Source organism: Zalophus californianus, chromosome 16 (genome assembly GCF_009762305.2).
Source record: "Zalophus californianus isolate mZalCal1 chromosome 16, mZalCal1.pri.v2, whole genome shotgun sequence".
NCBI lineage: Eukaryota > Metazoa > Chordata > Mammalia > Carnivora > Otariidae > Zalophus > Zalophus californianus.
Window position 1 is genome coordinate 12804586 of NC_045610.1, and position 23582 is coordinate 12828167.

The following is a 23582-nucleotide window of genomic DNA, read 5'->3' on the forward strand; positions in this document are numbered from 1 at the left end:
CCATAATTTCTGTTCGTTTCTATTGTTTAATAGATTTTTTTAGAGCAGTTTTGTGTTCACAGAAAAATTGAGTAGAAAGTACAGAGAGTTCCCATATGCCTCATACTCCCAAACATGCACAGCCTCCTATACTACCAGCATCCTGCAAAAAAGTGGTACATTTGTTACAATTGATGAATCTACATTAATACATCATTATCACCCAAAGTCCATAAGCTTACACTAATATTTACTTTTGGTGTTATACATTCTATGGGATTTCACAAATATGTATAAGGACACGTATCCACCATGATAGTATCAAACAGAATAGTTTCAGTGCCCTATAAAATCCTCTGCGTCCCACCTTTATCTCTCCCTCCCCAGGCCCCTGACAACCACGCATCTTTCTACTGTTTCTATAGTCCTGTCTTTTCTAGAATGTCATATAGCTGGATTCACACAGTAGACTTTTCAGTTTGGCTTCTTTCAGTTACTAATATGCATTTAAGATTCCTCCATGTGTTTTCATGGCTAATAACTCATTTCTTTTTAGTGTTGAATAAATTCCATTGTTTAGATGTACCATAGTTTATTTATCCATGTACCTACTGAAGGAAACCTTGTTTGCTTCCAAGTTTTGGTTCCTTCTTTAACCACTTCTATCTCTTTATTCATATTCTCATACATCATTCATGCATTGTTTGACTTCCCTCAGGTCTTTGTCCATGGTTTTCTTTAACATTCATTTAACATATTTAAGACAGTTGATTTAGCATCTTTGACTAATATTTCCAATGTCTAGACTTCTTCATGGATAATTTCTGTCAAATTCTTTTTTTTCTGTGAATGTGCCATATTTTCCTATTTCTTTGTATGTTTTGTAAGTTTTTTTGAGAACTGGACATTTTGAGTATTATGTTGTGGTAATTCTAGTTCTCTCATTCCTCAGGGACTGCTGTATCTTGCTTGTTGATGGCTGGAGTCCATGTGTGGCTTTTTCAAACTATTTTCGAAAGTTTGTATTTATTGCGTGTCACTGAAGTTTCTGTTCCTTTATCTCTGCAGTCAGCCAGTGACCTGACAAAGATTTCCTTAAAAGTCTGGTTCCCAAAAGTGGTGGAGAGCACTGTCTCTTTAAATCTTCCTGAAATGCTTGGGGCGCCTGGGTGGCTCAGTCAGTTAAGTGTCTGCCTTGGGCTCAGGTCATGATCTCAGGGTCTTGGGATCGAGCCCTACATCAGGCTCCCTGTTCAGTGGGGAGTCTGCTTCTCCCTCTCCCTCTGCTCCCCCACACCTGCTCATGCTCTCCCTCTCTCTCTCTCTCTCAAATAAATAAAGAAATAATCTTTAAAAAAATAAATAAATCCTCATGGAAGCCACTTCAGCTGATGGGGGTTGAAACAATAGCCACCAAATTGTGTGCTAGCCTCTCACTGATCAAAAACAGCAAACAGCACTCAGAGCCTACAATCCCAATATTTGGAAGACAAGGTCCTTACTGCCCATCTAGGTTCCAGCAAGTTGCACCAGCAATATGAGCAGCTGCTCCCACTGCTGCATAGGTGGGGCTGGAGACAGGAATGGTAGCCACCAGCATGAAATGGGTCGAAATGCACCAAAATTCCAAAAACTTACCAGTCTCTTCATCTAGCTTTTTCCTGGGTAAGTCTGGAGTTTCAAAACAGTGCCTTCAGATGGTTGCTGCCATCAACAACTGTTAGGTGAAAAGGCAGATTCCTGGAGTTTCTACTCTACCATCTTCCCAGACATTGTTCTCACATCCCAGTTTTGATTTGAGATGTCCACTGGCTTCCCAAAAGAACTCTGTGGGTGACCTGCTTATTCTCAAGAAGGTTTTAGAATCTGCTCTTAATCTCTGGTCCTCCTAAACTTTATGATGGTGGGTCATGGCTGGTGAGAATTTATTGTGCCAGATGCCGGACTGGCTCTTTGAATCTGGAAGCTATATATCCTAGAAATCTGTTTTCTCTGGAGCTCCCATTAGTCAACCTTTGGACCTCCCGAAATAATTCCTTAATTTTCATATCTTTTTTCTCCTTATTTTCTGGGACATTTCTTCAACTACATCTTGCAACCCTCCTACCAATGTTTTTATTCTGGCTATTATATTTTTAATTTCTAATAATTCTTATGTATTATATGCATATTCTTTTTAAAAGACAGGGCACCATTCCTTTTCATAAATGTAAAAATTCTCCAATCCTTCTGAGGATATCAATTGTTGTTGGTGTCACCTTTTAGTTTTCTTCTCTTCTCTGCATTGTCTCTCTTGGCTCCCAGCATGTTCTTTCTGCTTGCTTTGTTTGAATTCTCTTTCATGTAGGGGGGGGTGCTCCAATATCAGGTGACCCGTGGTTCTTGGTTCACAACTTAGACTGAGGCAGAAACAGCTGATTGGAAGTTCTGAGTAAACAAATGGGGTTGTTAATGTAGAAGCTTGGCTCTCAGATGGTCAAGCAGCAAACTTGGTCATTTTCTTGAGAGAATCTCCCAGTCAGTGTCTTTAGGTCATCTCCTTTGGATCAGTTTTCCCAGATTCTGCTGATTTCCTGCCAGCTACAGGATGGGGAAGGACACATTTTTTAAAACCTGGCCACAGCACTCCCTAGGTTGTGTTTTGGAGAGAGTGGACTTTATAGCTACCCTCAACTATGCCTGAGAAGGCCCCTAATCTTTTGCTTGGGTTGTCAAGAGGCCGTTACCTGCCTGGGGATGGGCTTTGGCCGGGGTCAAGCCCTCTTTCATCGTTTTGCCTTCCCATCCCCCACTGTCAGAGATACTTGGTGCGTCCAATTCCGGAGACTTCCTAGGGTTCTGTGGCTCAAATCAGCTTCCTTCTCCCTGTGGGCATCGAAAGAGAGAGAGATCTTTAACTGAAATCAGTCCCAGTTCACATGCCTTCCATATCCCAAAATGTTGCTCACATCTGTCCCCTGCGGCAGTAACTTTTTTCCATTCTCTTTCTCTCTGAGGACAAATATCTTTTTCTTGTCCTTTTAGTAGAGTTTCAAGAGGGAAGGAAGATAAGCCCATGTGTTTAAGCTGCCGCATTAAACCAGAAGCCACTGGTCTTTTCTCAGCTTACTTTCATCAAAGAGTAAACAAACGGCCTTGAAAAATGTTTAAAAGGAGATGTTTTTGGTGAAGCTAATTTCATGAAATCAGGCAGAAAACTGTAGAAAAGGTGATGCATTCATATAATGGAAGACTCAGCGATACAAAACAAATGACTGATAGAGCTTCGACAGAGATGTGTCTCAGATATCTCATGGAGCCGACAAAACCAGACACGAAAGTTCAAGAATGGGCAATATTAACAAGCTACAGTGATAAAAATCAGAGTAGAAATTACCTCTGGAAGTAAGTATCAGATGGGAGGAGATCCAAGGGAGTCTCCAGGGTGCAAGAAATATTTATACCTTGTACCTTGATGTGGGTTGTAGTGACACAAGTGTATACATATGGAAAAATTCATCAAGCTGTACACTTCAGATTTGTGCACTTTACACACATCGTGTGTGTCTCATATCTCAGTAAAAAAGAAAACGGGAAGGAAATAGACATTTATTGAATGCTGCTGTATGCTAGGCACTGGCTAGATCTGCCTTTTTTTTTTTTTTTTTTTAATTATTCACTTAATGAGCACCAACTCTGTCCCGGGCACTTTCTAGGTTCTGAGGACCCAGAGTGAAGAAAAAAGTTAAGAGTTCTTGCCTGCAGGATGCTCACAGTTAATGGGGGAGACAGTATCTAATAGTCACACTTATAAAAGTGAAGTGAAAACAGTGACAAGTGAAGGGCACACCACTGCTCAGAAAAAAGGGCATGTTGTAATCTGAGGAGAGAATCAGGATTTTCTGAGGAAATGAAATTGAAACAGTGGTCTAAAGGATCAGGAGAAAATACCAGTGGAGGAGCAGGGAAGAAGAGCATTTTATGCAAAAGGAACAGCATTTTGTGCAAAGGTACTGTGGTAGAATGAGGCACATTAAAGAGGGCAAAGAACAGGACTGAGAAGGGCACAGATGTGAGAGGGGGAGCCTCAGAACAGCCATTTCACAAATGGAGAAACTGAGGCTCAAGGAAGTGAGATGGCTGTTGCAGGTCACCCAGCATGTGCAGCTGGGTTGGAAGCTAGCTTTGTCTGGTTCCCCTCTGTTTGCTGAGACAGAGGGTAGGAATGTGAGTGGGAGTGACTGTCTGGCTTCTGACCTACAGCAGGGTGCCAGCTACCCTCATGCTCCCTGCCTCTCAGCTCCACAGGGCCCGTGAAGGGGATGGCCATGGAGCCCTGCCCTGAAGAACAGTACTGGGATCCCCTGCTGAACGTCTGCCTCTCCTGCAAACCCATTTGCAGCCATCAGATTCCACGCACCTGCGCAGCATTCTGCAGTGAGTTCTGGGCCCTGAGCCCCATGGGCTGGATCACCCCTTCTTTCTCCTCAGAGGTCCCTCAGTCCCCATTGCACTTGGGTGGTTGAGAAGGAGGTGGTTAAAGGAGATGTACAATGTGGCACACTTTCACCCTTCAGTCTTTCTGTTCTGGCCATGCTGGCCTCCTTGCAGTTTCTTGAACATGCTGTTTTTTCCTGCCTCAGGGTGTTTGCACATGTTCTACCTTATGGTTGGAATGCAGATCCCTGTTATAGTTCCCTCAGCTCCCTCCTACTCAACCTTCAGGTCTGAAGCCAAATGTCAAGAGGTCCTATCTGACTACCCAATAGAAACGAGGACCTTCTTTGTCCTTCTCTGTTCTAATTTTCTTTTGAAACTTTTTATTATAGGAATTATCACAGAGAGGATAAAACAATAAATTCCTATCTACCCATCATTAGCATTAAAAATTGTGCCTTTTTATTCCCCAGGCATTTTTTTGCTTGTGTATTTTATTTTATTTTATTTTAAAGATTGTATTTCTTTGAGAGAGGGCAAGAGAGCACAGAGGGAGTCGGAGAGGGAGAAGCAGACCCCCTGCTGAGCAGAGAGCATGATGCAGGTGGGGCTCGATCCCAGGACCCCAGGATCATGACCTGAGCCGAAGGCAGACACTTAACTGACTGAGAGTGTCTCCACTATCCATTAATGAAGTAGAATATTCATTGTATCACTCCACAAATATTCATGGAACTCTCCAGCTCCTTGAAAATAGGAAATTGACATGATCCTTCAAGGGGGTTATCATCTAATGGGAGAAATAACTACCTTTCAAGGCAGAAAGTTAAAGTACCATAAAATGCTACTGTTGGGAGAGACCACCTTTGGCTGATGGGTTGGGGAGTAGGGAGGTATTCCTGGAGTAAATGCCACCTGAGATAAATTGTTAAGAGTTTGTAGATGTGGCGGCGGGGGCAGGGAGGGCACTCCTGGAAGAAGGACCAGTGTGGGCAAAGTCATGGAGGTGAAAAAAACACAACAGGAAATATCAAGGTCCAGAAGGGAAGTTTATGAGGTTGGGCAGGGAGGGTTGGTGGTCTGGGAAGCTCAGACACCACCTGCAGCAGCCACATTGGGGGCCTGAGGAGGGGAGGAGGTCACACATAAAATGGTAGGAACACCATTGTCATCCCATCAACTCCTTCTTATGAGTGGCAGTGGCAGGGGTCTTACGTGGCTTAGTGGAACTCCAGGGCAGTGCCAGGGCAAGAAGAGGTCACTGATCCCATCTGAGTCTTCTCTGAGTTCCCAGTTCCACCATCTTCCTGGTCTTTTCCTTTACTCTTTCAAGGACGTAAGAGTTGGGTGTGTGTGTGTGTGTGTGTGTGTGTGTGTGTGTGTGTTGCAAAGAGGCACAAATGAATATTCTACTTAAACCTTCTATTAATCCAGCATTTATTTAGTATGTGTCAGACACTGTGCCAGGAACTTCAAATCCTCATAGCAAATTTAAGAAGTCAACATTATTGTTACCTTTGTCTTGGAAATGTGGGAACTGAGGCATGGAGAGGCTAAGACCCCACAACCTGCAAGTGGTAGACTAGGGAGGCTCTCAAATCTCTTTGGCCTTGAAGTCTGTGTTCTTACCCTCTATCTTGCACAGCCTCTGAGATGTGCCCTTAAAATAACCCTGTGTGAGTCACATTTTCATATAAATAGAATCTTGTTTTAAAGACAAGGGAAGCCCTGTGAAAGTATAGATTTCTGTTATGCACTCAAAATTGCTCTCTTAAAGCAAGTGTGATTGGGCTTTAGTTTACTTGATTTCTGTTCCTTGGAACCGATGCCTGTTTAAGCTCTTATAATTCTCATTAAGACAGAAGAAACACTATTAGCTTGAGCTTTCCCATCTTCCTTCCAACGCCCTCCCTCAACCTGCCAACATGGTTGCTGGCTTCCTCCTCCAATCCTTATGTTAATATGAAATATGTTTTTCCTTTATGAATTTTGAAAAATACAAGTGAAGAACTTATGTGATGATGTAACAACCTAGATTTCGATTTTAAAAGATAACTAGAAAACTCTTATATGTTTAGAAACTAAGAAATGCACTTTCAAATAATCTATAGGTCAAAGAAGAAGTAATAATGAAAAGTGAAAAACATTGTAAAGTAGATATAGGAAAAATACTACATATCAAAGTATATATTGCAGCTAAAACAGTACTTAGAGGACAATGTATAGCCTTCCATTTACCTATTGGGAAAGGACTTGCATTACTCTGCAATTGCTTTGGGGGAATTGAATTGTGATTTTTTTAAACTGTGATGCCCTTGAAGACCAGCTTCACAGGGCCTGCAGGTCTCTGTCACCCAGTAACATCACTCATTTCTGTCTCCCAGAGGCACTCAGTTGCCGCAAAGAGCAAGGCAGGTACTATGATCAGCTCCTGAGGGATTGCATCAGCTGTGCCTCCATCTGTGGACGTCACCCCAAGCAATGCACATACTTCTGTGAGAACAAGTTCAGGAGCCATGTGAACCTCCCACCAGAGCTCAAGAGACAGCGGGCTGGGGACGCTGAAACCAGGTCAGACGACTTGGGAAGGTACCAGGGAACAGAGCACAGAGGCTCGGAGACAGGTCCAGGTAAGTCCTCTGAGGTTGGCCTGATGGTGTCTGAGGGCCACAGTGGGCAGAGGGCCAGGTGCCAGGACTAGATAAGGGGGGTCTACAAAGCAGGAAGTCCAGAGTCCGGGCAAATGGCCAGAAGACAGGGGAGGGTTTTCACAGGATAGAACGAAATTTTAGGCAAAATATTTAGAAGTCTGTGGGTGAGAAGGACGCAGGAGGAAAAGAAGAAAAAAGAAAATCTGATCATTGAGAGCCTTATAATGGAGGCTAAATGAGTTCTTAAAACACAGAGCAGCAGGTAACCAGCAGAGCTGACCATGTGAGCAAGATCTCTGATTCCATTTAGAGACAATGGGGACTTCCAAAGAATGAGAAGGAAAAAAGTATTACAAAACAACTGATGGTGGGGGTTGGCCACCTGGGACATGGTGAGAAGGCTCCCTGGAACTGGTCATCTACTAAGTGCCAACCATTGAAAGTGTCTAATTATCCTCCCAGAAAACACCTCGTGGCTTACCTACCCTGCTCTGCAGTGTCAGAAAGGATGGAGTGGAGGAGAAATGCCATGCGGACCCGTAAACACTTGAGATAGTTACACTGCTCTTGGTCTGTCAGTGGAGAGACAATAGGCCTGAAGCTCCTGGAGGACTGACTGGTTTCTGTCCTCTGTTGTGACTTTCCTCACAATGACATCATTTCCATGGCGCCAGATCCTAGTGCCAAGAAACCAAAGGGCAGGCATTGTGTGCCCTGATACTGGAGGTTGCCCAGCCCCAAGTTCTACTTGGTTAGACTGTTGTCTTTTACTCTTTTCTGTCCTCTTGTCAGTGAGCTGTTGCTGTGTAACAAATAGTCCCAAAACTCAGTGGCTTATTATTCTTACATCTTTGGGTTTTGCCTGGGGTTAGCTGTGTTCTGCTGGCTCAGCTAGAGGTGGCTCCACTCCATGTGTCTCTCCTCCTCTTCCCGGGACCAGGCATGTCCTTCTCATGATGATGGCAGGAGTGTAAGAGGTAGAAGTACACAAGGCCTCGTGTTGCCAGGCTGGGGACATGCACTACATCTGCACTGGTGCGTGCTATTCCTCAAGTTGCAAAGCCAGTCAGATTCAAGGCTGGGGAAACAGATGCGGGAGGAGAGACAAAGAATTCGTAGTGTTGGTGAGTCTGTGGCCGATTGTAATCCAGCACAGTCTCTCTCTCATGAGAAATACTGATTCACATGCAGAGGGGCATGGATACAGAGGGAGGGAGGCACAGAACCATGACGTGGGGATGGGCGGGGCACACCTGCTCCTCCAGCGTCTAGTGACCCGTATGTCCAACCTGCAGTTGGCGATGTATTTGCGTTCTTCTAGCCAAACCCAGAACTTTCTCACCTTTGATGCAATAGGGTCCCCTTCAGATCAATACTACCCATTTTATGGATCTAGAAACTGAGTCTCAAAATTTAGAGTGAGTTTCTGAGACTTGTGCAATGAGTGCATGAGCAATGCTGAGCTGGGATTCAGGCCAAGTCTCTGGGTCCCAAAGTTTATCCATTCTGCAAGAGCAAAACTCCCAGAGTGGCATTCACGGGATTGTTGTCACTTCCTGAGGGTAACCTGCTGCCCGTGGGACAAGATTAGCTATTCCTGCTTATGACTCCCAGCCAAGCCTCAGCCCTGGAGGGCACTGGGTGGAATCTGGGAGCCTCATGTTGGCTCCAGGAACATATCCCTCAGAATGTGTGGATGCAAGTGTGTAAGGACATGCTGGGGAGTCAGTGGGGTCCATGTGCAGGTCATGCCTGACCCTGTAGCATCAGCTGTGCCACTAGCCGGGGACACCACACACTCTCCCAGGAATTCAGTGGCTTAATGACTATCTTGCTGTGGCCTGAGACTCCCCAGAGGTCTGGGGTTTCGGTCCATTCTGCTCTCTCGTCTGACACCTGGGTGTGCTGATGGGGCAGGAGCTGTGCTTGGTGTGGATTATAAGCAGGAAGTACCAGGGCTACACGCCGGGAGGGCCAGGGGTGGACCTGTTTGAGAGCATGGACTGGAGGACGCCATGGGACCAGGCTGTCTCCAGCTGCGGCCAGTGGTGGAGCTGATGGGATCCGTTCCCCTTGTGGCTCCCCAGATCCTGCCATCCCCCTACGAAGTCCGCATCCCTGCCAGACCCCCACCTCAACCCTACTCCAGCTCTTCTTGCAGTCCTTCCAGACTGTCATTCCTTCACTGACACGTAACCGTGAGGGCTTGCTGTGCGTGGGCGAGGTGGCAAGACCAGGCAAATCCTGTCCCTGACCCCACAGAAGTCACAGTCTAATGGGAGAGACAGGCAATGCACAAGACTCAAGCAAATGACAAATCAGTCTCCGGGCATGGTGGCAACGTAATGCAGCCAGGGGTGCGATGGGGGGCAAGGCAGTCTTCTCGGAGGAGGGGCCTTTGAGGCAGACTGGAGTAATGGTGCAGGCTGTGGAGCCAGACCCTGGTTCCATCCCTCACTAACTGTGTGAGCTTGAGCAAGTTACTTAACCTCTCTGAGCCTTGGTCCTGTCCTGGGTTGGCCGTGTTAGCTTCCTGCAGCTGCTGTAACACCATGCCACACACTGGGGAGCCTAAAACCACACAAATGTCCTCGCTCACCACTCTGGAGCCCGGAAGGATGATATCCAGGTGTCCAGAGCTCTGGGGAGCATCTCACTGGGGAACCTGGATTTCGTGGGCCTACGGGGTGGCAGTTGTGTTTCCAAGAATGAAAAAGATGCCCCAGGGACCCAGGACGTGTGTGCAGAAAAGGATGGAGAGGGAAGTTCTACGGGGTAGGGAGCAGGGGACTCTGCCTCTGAGGGGTCATAGAGGGTCCCCCAGAAACACTGGAAAGGAGCCGTCGGCGAGATCAGAGCAGAACCCAGAGGACTGTGTGTCCACAAAGGCAAACAAGGAGGAACATTCTGGAAGGAGTAGGTCACAGCGCAGAGAAGGTTGCAGATGCAAAGAGGCCAGAGGACCCTCTGAAGGGCAGTTTTCAGGTGTCGGTAGGTGGAGGCATCCCTGACCTGAGGAAATGCCGGGGGGCAAGGCAGGGAGCCCCTCTCTCACTCTTCCTGAGGCCAAGAAGCCAGGCCTCTCGCTCTCCGTCTCCCGCTTAGCCTCATCCTTTATCAGGCCTTTAGCATCCCCTAGTCCGGTTTAACCTAATTGCACCAGATGGGGAGGCACAGAGGCAGAGTGGGGGGCCCGGAAGCACAGACTGCCCTCCAGGGCCCCCCGTGTTCACTGAACAGTGTAGGGTGTTGGGGCCAGGGGCGCAGAGTCCCACCATGAAGATCACAGGCAGGGGGGCTGAAGGCCTAGCAGGTGAGGGCGTGGAGGGGGTGGCTGGCAGCAGCGTCCTACGTGGTGGGGGAGCTCCGAGCTGTGGGGTACACGCACCCAGGGAAAAAAGCACCGGCTTGGCAAATGGGAAGCATGACAGGCCTTTAAGGAAGAGAAACCCAGTGGCCGAGATTAATCAATCTGCAGGTCATGTGTGCAGGGTGGGAAACGGCCTTGTTCTCACTGGGGTCACGTCCATGGAAGCCGGCCGTCAGCATTTCGGGGCTGGGGGCGGACACCACGTCTGTCTTGGGAGTTGCTCAAGGCTTCCTTGTGTGCGGGAACTGAACCGAGACAGGGCGGCCCGGGCGTTGGTCTTCAAAACCAGGCTGACAAGGGAGGGGAGGGACGGGCCGGGGCTGGAGGGGGCCCCGGGGTGAAGGGGGCTTCCGTCGTTAACCGGAGCCACTTGAGCAAAGGGAAAGGCCAGGGGGTCTGATCCGGGGCCAGGGAGAGGGGCCGAACGGGAGCAGGGGTGAGGCTGTGCAGGAGTCATCCCCCCTGCCGTCCTGCCCTCCCACCAGCAGGATGGAGGTTTGCTCTCAGAAGTGGTGGCACCCGACAGAACGGGACACTGGGATCCCAGGCCCTGATGGGGGTGGAGCAGGGGGAGCGAATTCTACCGGCTAGACCTGGCAGCGACTGTTCACGGCTGGTCCCCAAAGAGCCGCCTCCACGCAGCCTGCGCCTCACGTTAGGGCTGGGCCGGGCCTCCCCGACACCAGTAGGAGGCAGCAGAAGGCCTGGGAGCCCTTGCTTCTGCTCTGCGGGGCGCCCCGGGGCCACTGCGTGAGAAGACCAGCTGCACCCCCATCCTTTCCCAAACTCGTCTCCCAAAACGGCAGCCACGTGTCACACCCACAAGCACACACGGACCCCGTGGGGGCGGGAAAGGCCCACAGATACGGACATGTGCAGGCCCCCCAGGGAGCCGAGAGTGAGGCTCACACTCACTGCAGGAAACCCCTTCTCAAGGTGAACATTCGGCCAAGGGTCACCACACGTGCAGGGAAGGAGGGAAAACGCAGAGTCCCGGAGGCTGGCCAGGTGGTCCCCGTGGACGGGGCCCACCAGCCGTGCACCAGAGTCTTCCGAGAAAGAGGAGGAACAGAAATCCTCCAGAGTGTGGCGTCCTACAACGGCCACCCCAGCCTCCCTCCTTCCTACGGACAGACTCCCCGCAGGCTGAGCTGGGGAGGCGTGGGGACACTTGGGGACCTGCGGCATCAGTGTCCCCCCACCCCCACCCCCGGGCCTACCTGCCTCGCATCCATTTACATGCACTACCTCGCAGATGCCAAACAATGCTGACAGGCATCTCATTCCCCATTTTACAGATGAGGAGACTGAGGGCTGAGGAAGCTGAGTACAATGTCCAAAGCCTCCTTCAACCCAAGCAGTGTGGCTGCAGGGCCCCCAGATGAGCGGTGCCATCTGGATTCCTGGCCCGCAAAGGCCCCCTTTCTCTGCCCCTAAGTGACGAGTCATAACCCTGAGCACCTGGCCAGCCTGGGCCTGATCCGGGGACCGCAGCAGTCTGGGGAAATTCTATTTTTAGATGTGAGATGGCTTTGAAGACAGTAAAACAAAACAAAAACAAAAACCAGCCTGGAAACAAACCGTCCCCCGTGGCTGGGGCCAGTCTCGCTCCCAAGCCGCCGGAAGCCTTGTGCGGTGCCCTCTGGTAGTGGTTCTTGGGAACTGCACCTGCACGGGGTTCTTCCCAGGACTTCATCTTCAGACAAGCACAGAGAACGCATCCCTTTTTCTCACAAGACTTTGTGACTGTGCCCCTTTGCTCCCGGGTCAGCAGACAGAGAAGTACGGGGCAAGGCCTCTCCGATCTGCGGGGGCTGGGTCACCGAGGGCCCACAGAAGGCGACTTCTGAGGTCGTGACCCAAGAGACCTTCGTGATCCACCAAAGGAGAGCTGAGAAGGGCAGATACCCTCCACCCCCAGGAGAGTCTTGGCGCTCACTGCCGCCAGACTCGTGCAGGGCCCATTCGGGTGGTGCAGAAAGCCGCGGGGGACGGCTGTCCCGTTAGTGGGCGCGCCAGCTGCTGGGGCTCAATGACCCCTCCGCCCCCCCCCGCCGCCGCCCCCGGTCCTTCTGGTGGGCCTTTTAGGAGGCTCTTTGGACGTGTGCGTCGTCGTGAGCAGAGCAGCTTCAAGCTGTTTTCCTGTTTTGAATAGATGACACAGACAGATCATTTAAAAAACAAAAAGAAGAGGGGCGCCTGGGTGGTTCAGTCGGTTGAGCGTCCGACACTTGGTCACAGCTCAGGTGTTGATCTCAGGGTCGTGAGATCGAGCCCCGCGTTGGGCTCCGCGCCGGGTGTAGAACCTACTTTCCCACCTTTCCTTATCTAAGGCACATCTACAGCTCCTTATGTGGTTCACACCACGGCTGTCATCCAGAGTGCGCACCCCCCGCTTTCGCTGCCTACCTCCTGGGGTTTGGTCCGTCGTGGGCCGACCCAGCTTCTGCTGCTCTGAACAAGGCTCCAGTGAGCGCCTGTGTCTGTGTGGGTGGGACATGGCCTGGACGGGAAGTCAGCGAATCCACGGACATCAGGAAAGTGTGGTTTTCATCTTGGTAGCTGGTTCCAAATGGCCCTGAAACTATTCTCCCCACACCCCAGCCCAAACGAGGTACTCTCGTGAGACAGGTGGGAGAGGACCCTGTACTTTAATCTGCACTCCCCTTCCTGGTTCCAGGGGCTCTGTAAAGCAGGTACCAGGGGCAGGTCACCAGCACGAGCTACTTCCATTGCCCACAGGAAACGTCAGGTCACTGGTCCGGGCAGAGGGGCAAAGAGCAGCTGGGACAAGCCCCTCACCCCCTCAGGAGTGCAGTCTGGTTGTTTACTGTAGCTTCCAAAAGCCACCGAAAACTTAGTGGCCTACAAATAACCCCTTTGTTATCTTGCTTGGTTCTCTGGGTTGCTGGGCTCCGCTCGCAGGTCTGGTGTCTGCTTGGGGTCTCTGCACAGCATCAGGCAGATGGTGTGGGGGGATGGGGTCACTTGGAGGTTTGGCTCTGATTCCGGGATGGCTGGGCCCCGCTCCTCCCTCAGTCTCAGGGCCCACCCCTCTCCACGTGGCCTCTCAGCTGGCCTTCTCACGCGGTGGCCCCGGGGCGCCCCGGAGAGCAGAAGCAAGGGCTCCCAGGCCTTCTGCTGCCTCCTACGGGTGTCGGGGAGGCCCGGCCCAGCCCTAACGTGAGGCGCAGGCTGCGTGGAGGCGGCTCTTTGGGGACCAGCCGTGAACAGTCGCTGCCAGGTCTAGCCGGTAGAATTCGCGCCGAGAACATCTGAAATATGTAGATGGTTAGACTCTCTCCTTGAATCTACACGGCAGTTCATTTGTACTTAGCAATCTGGCGGCCGGGCATTCCATCCCTGATGTGAATGAAGGCCGCCGGCCCCTCCCCTGTGGATCCAGCCGTACCTTGTCATTTTATTCCAGAGGCAGGGAGGAGTAGGTAGGCAGATGGAAAGGCCTGGCAATTGGGAAATGGGAAGAGTTGCCCAGCTCGGCCCTATGCCCTGCTGCTCTTCCCTCTGAGGGCCTCAGTCTTCAGATCTGTAGCACCAGCGTATGGTGCCCACTGAGGGTTCTTTGCTTCCCTCTTCTCTGGGCCTCCCTGAGCTCCGGGCCAGGGCCACGAAGGACAGCACCGCCCAGAGCACCCGGTCTCCCTCTGTAAACGTCAGGGTGGCACCTGCCAGCTCGGTCACTTTATAAAACTCATGACTCTGAGGAGCGTGTCGGGGGCGGCGTCCCTCTCATTGCCTCTGTGAGGCCAGCCCTGAGCACTGGCCCGGAGTCCATCACACCTGCTCCCCGCAACAGTTGCGACTGGGAACAGGGTGACTTGGAATCTGTTTTGTCACCTGCAAAATGGAGTGTCCAATGGTGCAGCCCCCGTGGAAAACAGTCTGGAGGTTTCTCAAAAAGTGACACAGACCATTACCATCTGACCCAGAGATTCCACTCCTAGGCTTCAGCAGAAAACCGAAAACATGTGTCCACACGAAACCTTGTCCGCAAATGGTCACGGCAGCCTTATGCACAACAGCAAAGCGTGGCAACAGCCCAAATGTCCATGGGCAGATGAACAGAGGAGCATGGGTTATGACCCTACAATGGAACATTAGCCGGCCACAGAAACGAGCAAAGTCCTGACCCGCAGGACAGTGTGGATCAACCTTGAAATCACGCTCAGCGAAAGAAGCCAGACACAAAGCGCCACATACTGTATGATTGCATTCATAGGGAAGGTCCGCAATAGGCAGACCCACAGAGACAGAGCGGGGGATCGGTGGAGTGGTGCCAGGGCTGGGCAAGGGACATGCAGAGTGACTGCTAGTGAGTACACGGGTGAGGGAAATGTCTTCCAATCAGATGGCAGTGACGTTTGCACAACCTTGTGAATATACGCAAACCCACTGAGTTTCACACTTTAGAATGAGGAATGTGACAGCATATGAGTTCTACCTCAATATCTAAAGGCGGGGTAGTCAATCCGCCTTCACAGGAGCAGGGGAATTATGGGAGACGCTCCCCAAAGTGCGTGCATGTATAAAGGCTCCGTGGGTGGTCCACATCATCAGTATATTGCATGTGCCCCTCTGTTCTTCCACCTGGGGCCTCGGGGGTGCCCCGACTCTAGGGGCAGGAAAAACGTCAAGGGGAGGGCTTTGGCTCAGGGCTGAGTCTTCCTCTCGCATCCAAACCAGAGGTTCGAGGCCCTGACAAGTGGAGTGACCAGCACCCCCGTTCCCCAGGGCCCTCCTGCTTTGCTCTCCCAGACTCAGTAGCAACTGGACCTGTGTCACTCTCCAAGTATGCTTCCCCAGGAAGGACCCCTCTTGGAGGAAGGTCCAGGTCAGAACAGAGACAGCTTCCCAGGATTTCTGTCTGTTCATTTATCCATCCACCTCTGGTACTGTCCCAACCTACATCCTATGGCAAGAGCAGACGGCAACAAGGGCCAGCTCCAGAGGTGTCCAGTGCTGAGCTCTTGGAGACATTGCTACCCGCCTGGGGTAAAGGGGCTGATTTCCCCCAAAGTCCAGAGAAGTGTCCACACCAGCCAAGCCTCAGGGTGAGGAAGGGAACCATCTTGGCTCGACAGCCCGCTGGGACTGGGGGCTCCGCCCTCCCAGGGAGCATGGGAATGGCCACGCGGCTTGCTTGGGCCCAATGAGGGAAAAGAAGGAGGAGGGGACACTTCAGAGGAGGGCCCTGGACAGTGAAGGGCCCCTCCGGATCTCAGGGCCTCACGTCTGTTTTGGGGCGCCCCCAGGGCTGAAGCTGAGCGCGGACCAGTTGGCCCTGGTCTACAGCACGCTGGGGCTGTGCCTCTGCGCAATAATCTGCTGCTTCCTCCTGGCCGTCGCCTGCTTCCTCAAGAGGAGAGGGGACCCATTCTCCTGCCAGCCCTCCGCAGCACCATGTCGGACCCAGGCCAAGTCTTCCAAGGGTGAGCGAGAAACGGGCCCTCATACTCCCATGGCTTGCGGGACAAGCTGTGGGCCATCCCCCTGTCCTGGCACTGGTCCTGCTGCCAAAGGGAAAGAGCATGTTGCCAGCCCTATCTGAGAAGGGGCGGGGCGGGGGGGGCGCACATCCCTTCAGTACTGTTTATGTCTTGGTGAAATGAGGTTCAACATCAAGACAAGAGGTGGAGCACCTGACGAGGGTGGGTGTAGGGTGATGGCCAGGGGGTTGGCAGGGACGCAGGGCTTCCAGGGCTGAAACCTGGAGGAGGCGGTCCCCTTGGGGGCTGCGGCGGGGGGGGGGGGTTGTGGGCGGGGGGGGGGGTGCGGGCGGGGGGGTGTCAGCCAAGGTGTGAAAGCCTGCTCCTGGACAGGCTCCGTAGCACAAGAGAGGCGCCAGGAGGGGGCGCTGCCCTTGGGGGCGCGGGCAGGCAGGGCAGTTTACCGTCTGCAGGAACCCGACAACCTGGCCGCCTGTCCCCTCGGTGCCGGGCAGTTGAGGAGGGGTCGGGGCCAAGGCCAACGCCGTCGCCCTCTCCCCTTCCCGCAGATCACTGTATGGAAGCTGGAAGCGCCGCGGGCACGCCACCAGAGCCGGTGGAGACGTGCAGCTTCTGCTTCCCAGAGCGCAGGCAGCCCACCCAGGAGAGCGCGGGCGCGCCCGGGACCCCCGACGCCGCGCCTTCGGGGAGGTGGGGACGCCTCGGCCTGACGGCGACCGCACAGGCCTGCGCCCGCGCCCCCGACGGCGGCCTTGAGGTCCTGTGCGCGCCCGCCGAGGAGGGAGGCCCCGCCGCGTGACCTGGGAAGGGGGGGGGGGGGGGGGGGGGGGGGGGGAGGAACAGATGGGGGGGGGGGGGGGTGAGTCGGGGAGAGGGATAGGGGTGGAGAGGTGGAGAGGGAGGGAGACAGATGGGGAGGGAAGTGGGGAGGGTGGGAGAGAGGTGAGGAGGGGGGAGAGAGGTGGGGAGGGAGGGAGAGAAGTGGGGAGGAGGGAAGAGAAAGGGGGAGAGCTGGAGGGAGAGACGTGCCGGGGAAGGAGGCCGGTCACGTCTTTCTGCCACGTCTCCACTGCAGGTCACCATCACCTACACACCTGCAGTGACGTCATCACGCCTGCTGGACACAGCCCCCAAGAGCCCTTCTTTAGAAATAAAACCTTCCCCGGCTGCCCACTCCTCCCTATCCCTGGTTTTGGTCGCGTCTCCCCTGTGATGCCTCTGGACGTCCCACCTCTCCCGCTGCCTCCCTGGGCTCAAGGCTCCACCAGGAGGCAGCTGCCTGGTTTCTGAGGACCTGCAAGTTGACCGCCCCACCAGGCTCCGGACCCACGGAGCTTGTTGACCTGTGCCGGGTGGGAAGCAGCGGTACACAGTGGGGCCCCGCAGCCCGCTTTCATTTAAGACGGAAAGCCAGAGTTGGGGGACGCCGGTGGGGGTCCTACAGGAGGGCTGGGCTCACCTGCATTTGTTTTACAAAACAATTTCTCCACCGAGCCTCCTTAGGCATGGTGCAGCACGGGGAAGCACAGTGCAACTGCGTGTGTGCATGTGTGTGCTCATGTGTGGGGGGGGGGCATGGGGTGCACAGGAAGGGGCAGGCTGAGCCCAGGGCACCCAGCCGTTCTGAAAGCCCGAGGCTCTTTGCCTGGCCCCCAGCAGGAGTGGTCTCCTTTGCACACACCTTTGGCCCTGTCTAGCCACCAACCTGCACTGTTAGTGGCTTAAGATTCTTCTATTAAGCCCCTTTTTCTTCTAAGCCCTACTCTAACCACATGCTAAATTTTAAGAGTGATAACACTAAGCAGTAATATCTGAGCATCCACACATTTGATATTTCTATTTTTAGTGGCATCGAAATCCATATTTTTATTTATTTATTTATTTATTTATTTATTTTAAAGATTTTATTTGTTTATTTGAGACAGAGAGAATGAGAGAGAGAGAGAGAGCACGAGAGGGAAGAGGGTCAGACGGAGAAGCAGACTCCCCGCTTCAGCAGGGAGCCCGATGCGGGACTCGATCCCGTGACTCCAGGATCATGACCTGAGCTGAAGGCAGTCGCCCCACCAACTGAGCCGCCCAGGCGCCCGAAATCCATATTTTAGTCGCACTTAAAATGCATAATGATTCTTAGAAGCATTTACACAGTAGGGTAAATCCATGAGTAAGGGAAATAAAATGATTTCATCCTGTGCCACTCAAGATTACCTTGCACAGCTACACATTTCAGAGGTTCACGTAACACACTTTGGGAGGTGTAGACGGGATGCCTGATGTGTCATCTGTCCACCCTCGGCCGGCTAACAGGCTGTCTCGGTTTCCTGGGGTTGCTGTAACAAAGGGTGGTTTAAAGGACAGAAAGTCACTGTCCCCTGCTTCTCAAGGTGTGCCATCTGAAGTCAAGGTGCGAGCAGCTGCCTCCTTCTGAGGGCCGTGAGGAACGATCTGCTCCAGGCCGCTCCGCTCAGCCTGCGTCTTCTCTCCCTCTGAGTCTGGGGCCTATTTATGTCCTTTACATAAGGACACCAGTCCTATTGGATCAGGGCCGCCCCCCCCCCCCCCGTGCCTCATTTAACTCAAATCACCTCTGTAAAGACTCGGTGTCCAAATAAGGTCACAGTCCGGGGAGCTGAGGCTTAGGGTTTAACACGGGAATTTGGGGCTTCTAAAGTGTGTCTGCCGAAGACTCATGTCCGATCTGTCACTCAGTCGGCCCCACATGGCAAATGGCAACACCCTGGCAGCAGTGTTCCCTGCCACCAAGCCCACGCGAGTAGCTTATCCGATGACAGGATTGACATTAAAGGCCTGTAACTGGGGTAGATGTGCCACACGCTGACAAGGTAATGGCACATTTGGGAGCCGCCCGGGTGCCGCGTAGACGGGAAGGCTCGCCTGGAAGGTGTGCGGGTTTTCTATTTCTTCTGCAGTGTTCCAGCTCTGCCCATCCGAACCCGGGGAACTCTGGGAGGAAGTTTCTGGTAGTGCTAGGGGAGTCAGGGCTGCGGAAAATGCAGGGTGCTGAGCGCCTGACCCTGGCAGCCATCAGACAAAAATCATCTCGGTTTTTGTCAGGTTTTCAATTGTTCTTTGTTATGTGTGTGTGTTTTAAGACGCGGATCCCTTTGGTAGATCGTAAATCAGAAACTCTAAATACTGTCCATTTTATCCGTGCTCTGGGTAAAATTCTGTTGGTTGTGTCTCCAACATATATTCTGATTCCTGTCACTTGTCACAGCCTCGGAGCCAGGCTCCTGCCAGGGCTCCCGCGGGTGAGTGCACCAGCGCCCCTGGCCGATCTGTCGCCACCCTGTCCCCTAGCCCAGGGCTCAGCCAGCTCTGCTGGAAAGGATCAGAGAGTCAGTATCTTGGGCTTTGTGGACCATTTTGGCAGGGCAGTTACCCGGCCCCCACCACAGTAGCAAGCAGGGAAGGGAAGGTTGTGCTCCATAAAACGACTTCCAGAAACAAGTAGCGGGCCAGATTTGAACCGTGGGCCGTACCTTGCCAACCCAGCCCTTTCCCTATTCATGGCAACACTGATCTTTTTTTTCTTTGCAGCTCTATTGAGATATAGTTGACATATAACACTGTGTGAGTGTACGATGTAGAATGTGATGATTTGATATATTTACATATTGCAAAACAATGACCTCATAGCATTAGTGAACCCTTCCATCCCATCACAGAATTACCGTGCCTTTTTGGTGGTGAGAACATCTAAGATCTACTCTCTTAGCAACTTTCAAGTAGATAATACACTATTATTGCCCTGTTCGCCATGTGGTACATTAGATCCTGGGAACTTGTTTATCTTACAACAGGAAGTTTGTGCCCTTTGACCACAAACTGTGCCTCTCCCCCCCCACCCCCGCTAACCACCATTCTACTCTCTGTTTCTCTGAACCCTGATCTTTTCATTTATGCCTCTTAAATTTTTTTAAAGATTGTATTTATTTATTTGAGAGAGATTGAGAGAACGAGTGGGGAGGGTCAGAGGCAGAGGGAGAAACAGACTCCCTGCAGAGCAGGGAGCCCGATGTGGGGCTCAATCCCAGGACCCCGGGATCACGACCTGAGCCGAAGGCAGACGCTCAACCGACTGAGCCACCCAGGAGCCCTATGCCTCTTAAGATCTTTTTAATGGTATGTCTTTAGTTCATCACAGTCAACCCTGCAATAATAATATACCACTTTGCATAGAGCATAAGACTCTTACAACAGTATAGTCTCAATGCCCCCCCAGCTTCTGTGCTGCTGTTCTCATGCATTTTCCTTACATGTTCTATCAACTCTGTATACATCACTACTATTTTTGCTTTAGAAGTTAAGTACCTTTCAGAGCAATTAAAAATAAGAAAAACAATGCCTTTTATATTTACCCTCATTTCTGGAAATCCTCACTGTCTGGTGTAGAGCCAAGTGTCTGGGAACATGTTCCTTCTGTCTGAAGAACTTCCATTATTCCTTGTCTTTATTTGTTTGGAAAAGTCTTTATTTCTCTTGCGTTTTTGAAAGATGTTCTTGTTCCTGGGTAGAGACTGGGGTTGCCAGGTCTTTTCTTTCAGCATTTTAAAGACATTATTCTGTGATCCGTGGTTTGCCTAGTTTCTGACAAGACATCTGCTCTGATTCCTCTTTGTTCCTTTATAATCTGTGCCCTCATTTCCTTCTCCTTTTCTTACCTTTTTATTTATTCTAAAGATTTTATTTATTTATTTGACAGAGAGAGAGAGCCCAAGCAGGGGGAGCCCGATGTGGGACTTGATCCCAGGAGCCCGGGATCATGACCTGAGCCAAAGGCAGTCGCTTAACCAACTGAGCCACCCAGGCGCCCTTCTTATCGTTTTAGCAGTTAGAATATGTTCTCTCTAGGAGTTTTGGTTTGGGTTAGGGTTTTTTGTTTGTTTTTTTGAGAGAGAGAGCGAGATAGAGAGCACACGTGAGCAGGGGAGGAGGGGCAGAGGAAAAGGAAGAGAGAGCACCCTAAGCAGGCTCCACGCCCAGCATGGAGCCTGTCACGGGGCTCAATGTCACGACCCTGAGATCATGACATGAGCCAAAAACAAGAGCTGGACATTTAACCAACCGAGCCACCGGGTGCCCTGGGTTAGGTTTGTTTTTTACTTAGCCTGCTTGGGGTTCTCCGAGATTTTTTTGATCTGTAGCTTGCTGTCTTTCATTATTTTATATATATGTATATATGTATATATGGCATATATACATGCCATTCATTATCTCTTCCAACTGTTTGCTATCATCCCACAGCTCGGGTGCCCTATTATTTTGTTGGGGTTTTTTCCCCCCCATCCTTTTTTTCTCTTTGTGGCTCAGTCTGGGTAATTTCTATTGAACTTCAAGTTCACTGCTTCATTCCTCAGCTGTGCTGAGCTTACTGATGGGCCTTCATCTCAATTACATGGGTTTTTCTTCCAGAGTTTCCATTTGACTCCCATAGTTTCCAACTCTCTGCTGAGGACCCCCCCTTCTATTCAGGCATGTATCCCACAGTTTCCATGAGAGAATTCAACATCTGAATCTTAATCATTTAAAAAGTCCTGCCTAATAGTTTCAACACCCAGATCACCTCTGACTCTGGCTCTGTGGAGTGATTTGTCTCTTGGCAATGGGTTGTTTTCACTTGCTCGCTTGTGTGTCTGGCAATCTTTTTAACGAACGCCAGAGCCATGTGGGACATTAGGCAGGCGGAAGGAAGGAGGGTGTAGGGGGGCAGGCACGCCTGCTCCCCTGCCAGGCAGTCAGTGTGAGGGGTCGAGCCGACCAAGCTGTGAGCGGAGCTGAGTTTCCGTCTAGTTGTAAGCCCACCTCTCGTGCCTTGCTGGCTTCAAATGCCCCTGGTGTTACCATGTTCTTGGTGGCAGGGGGTGGCAGGGTTTGTAATATTCCCGCCATGCCCTCCGCTTTATACCGTCCCTGCGTGCCTCTGCCTAAAGAGGGTCTTTCTCCATTCTTTGCCTTCCGTCCGTGGTAGGCGATGTTACTTGGTGCTTGCCAACCTGAGGGGTGGGGGGAGCTGTCTGCCATCCTGTGTCAGTGTCAGGCAGGCCATGTTCCTGGGCGGAGGGAGTAAGCCTTTTCCAGTGATTCTTCCCTCCCGCTAGGAACAGAACCTCTCTTACGGATCAGGCCCAGGATGGTGTCCTGCCCCCAGATGGACTGGAAGGTATTTTCCTGGGGTTTATCACCTGAATTCTGTTTGCTGCCCTTTGCCCAGCTTTGGTCTGTTAGGGAAGAAGAGTCTGGGTGGGGCTGTGAATACTTCCAGCAGCCGGGGCCCCACGCCTGCCCCTCTGAGGCTTCCTGTGGTCTCTGCTCTGTGCCTGACATGTTTTAGAAGATCTAGTGGAAGTCTGTGGAGAAGAACCTGCACACCTGACACCCACCCGGGTGGGTGTCAACTCCCCTTGTTCGACGTTCCCAGAAGTTCTGTGCTCTTGTGCTAACCCACACTCAGCCTTCAGCAATCCTTTAAAGCATGGGAGGACCTCTTGCCCATGTCCATGGTGGCTCTGCCTTCTTCCCTGCGCTTGGCCACAGGTGGCCCTGCTCATGTCCCCTCTCTCCTTGGGGGCACCTGCCTTCCTTAGACTTCAGGCCAGTTGGTTGCCCTGCAACTTCAGCTCACAGATAGGCTCAGGGAGGGTACAGTTTTGTGGATTATCCAGCTTTCTGATCACTTGGGAAGGAGTGGTCTTCTCTCTGGCTTTCTCCTTCCTAGGCGGCCCCGGAAGCCAAGATGATCTTATAAAAATGTCAACTACATCATGTCTTTTCACTGTTTAAAACCCTCCAGTGGGTTCTCAACACAGAATAAAATCACAACCTCTTCCAAGTGTCTCTGAGCCTCCTCCCAAAGTCAACCCATATCACACTCCAGGGCACCCACCACCCTCCAGCCCCTCTCACCGGCATCCTCCTGCCTTAAGGCCTTTGCCATTGCTGTTCTCTCTACCAGGAATGCTCTTCCCCCCACCTTCCCCCTGGGTTCGAGGGGGTGCTCCTATTGTGCAAACCTCGGCTCAAATGCCACCTTCCCAGAAGCCCTTCCCTCCCACAATTTCCCTTCTCCCTGATTTCCTAAAATTTCAAAAATCTCACAGATATGATTTTGGAAACTTCCCCAAATTATTTTTTGGAACAAAGGAGAGATTCTCTCCAGCTGTGCTTCTCTGGCTCTTTACTCGGCCTATATGCCTTAGCTGTTCCCAGCCGTAGCTGAACACGAAAATCCCTGCGGGAAAAATCTGTAAAAAAAAAAAAAAGATCCCAATGCCTGTGTCACACCTCAGACCAATTAAATCAGATTCTCAAGATGGGGGAGGGCCCAGCATCAGGAGGCTTTCTAGGCTCCCAGGTGGTCCCAGGTGGAGAACCAACTGGTCTGGTCCTATAACGGAGCATGTCACCCAGCCTGACATTCGGTCTCTTTCCAACAGGCCAGGGACAGGTCCCACAATTGCTTAGCAAAATACCTGGTTTCTTCTTCCTAATTTTTGTTCACTCTCTCATTTATAGACTAATCAAAGGAAAACCCCCAGACATATCCTAGGACATGGACATATAGGCTTTGCGTCAGAAGACACACCACAGATCCCAGAGAGCCCCAAGCTTGGCTCTCAGATTTGGGGTTTTAAAAAAATATTTAGATAATTCTTACTCCATGCCAAGCATTTTCCT

General features: G+C 51.5%; 1 protein-coding gene across 1 annotated transcript in view; it reads left to right on the forward strand.

Moving 5' to 3' along the window:
* TNFRSF13B (TNF receptor superfamily member 13B) overlaps positions 1–17726 on the forward strand; it is a 33648-nt gene extending 15922 nt beyond the window's left edge. The window contains exons 2-6 of the mRNA XM_035724686.1: positions 4259–4395; positions 6780–7025; positions 15690–15866; positions 16433–16693; positions 16960–17726. Of these exons, the coding sequence (XP_035580579.1) occupies positions 4281–4395; positions 6780–7025; positions 15690–15866; positions 16433–16683 (789 nt within the window). The 5' untranslated portion in view covers positions 4259–4280 and the 3' untranslated portion in view covers positions 16684–16693; positions 16960–17726. The remainder of the gene's footprint in view (positions 1–4258; positions 4396–6779; positions 7026–15689; positions 15867–16432; positions 16694–16959) is intronic.
* Positions 17727–23582: the final 5856 nt, after the last annotated feature.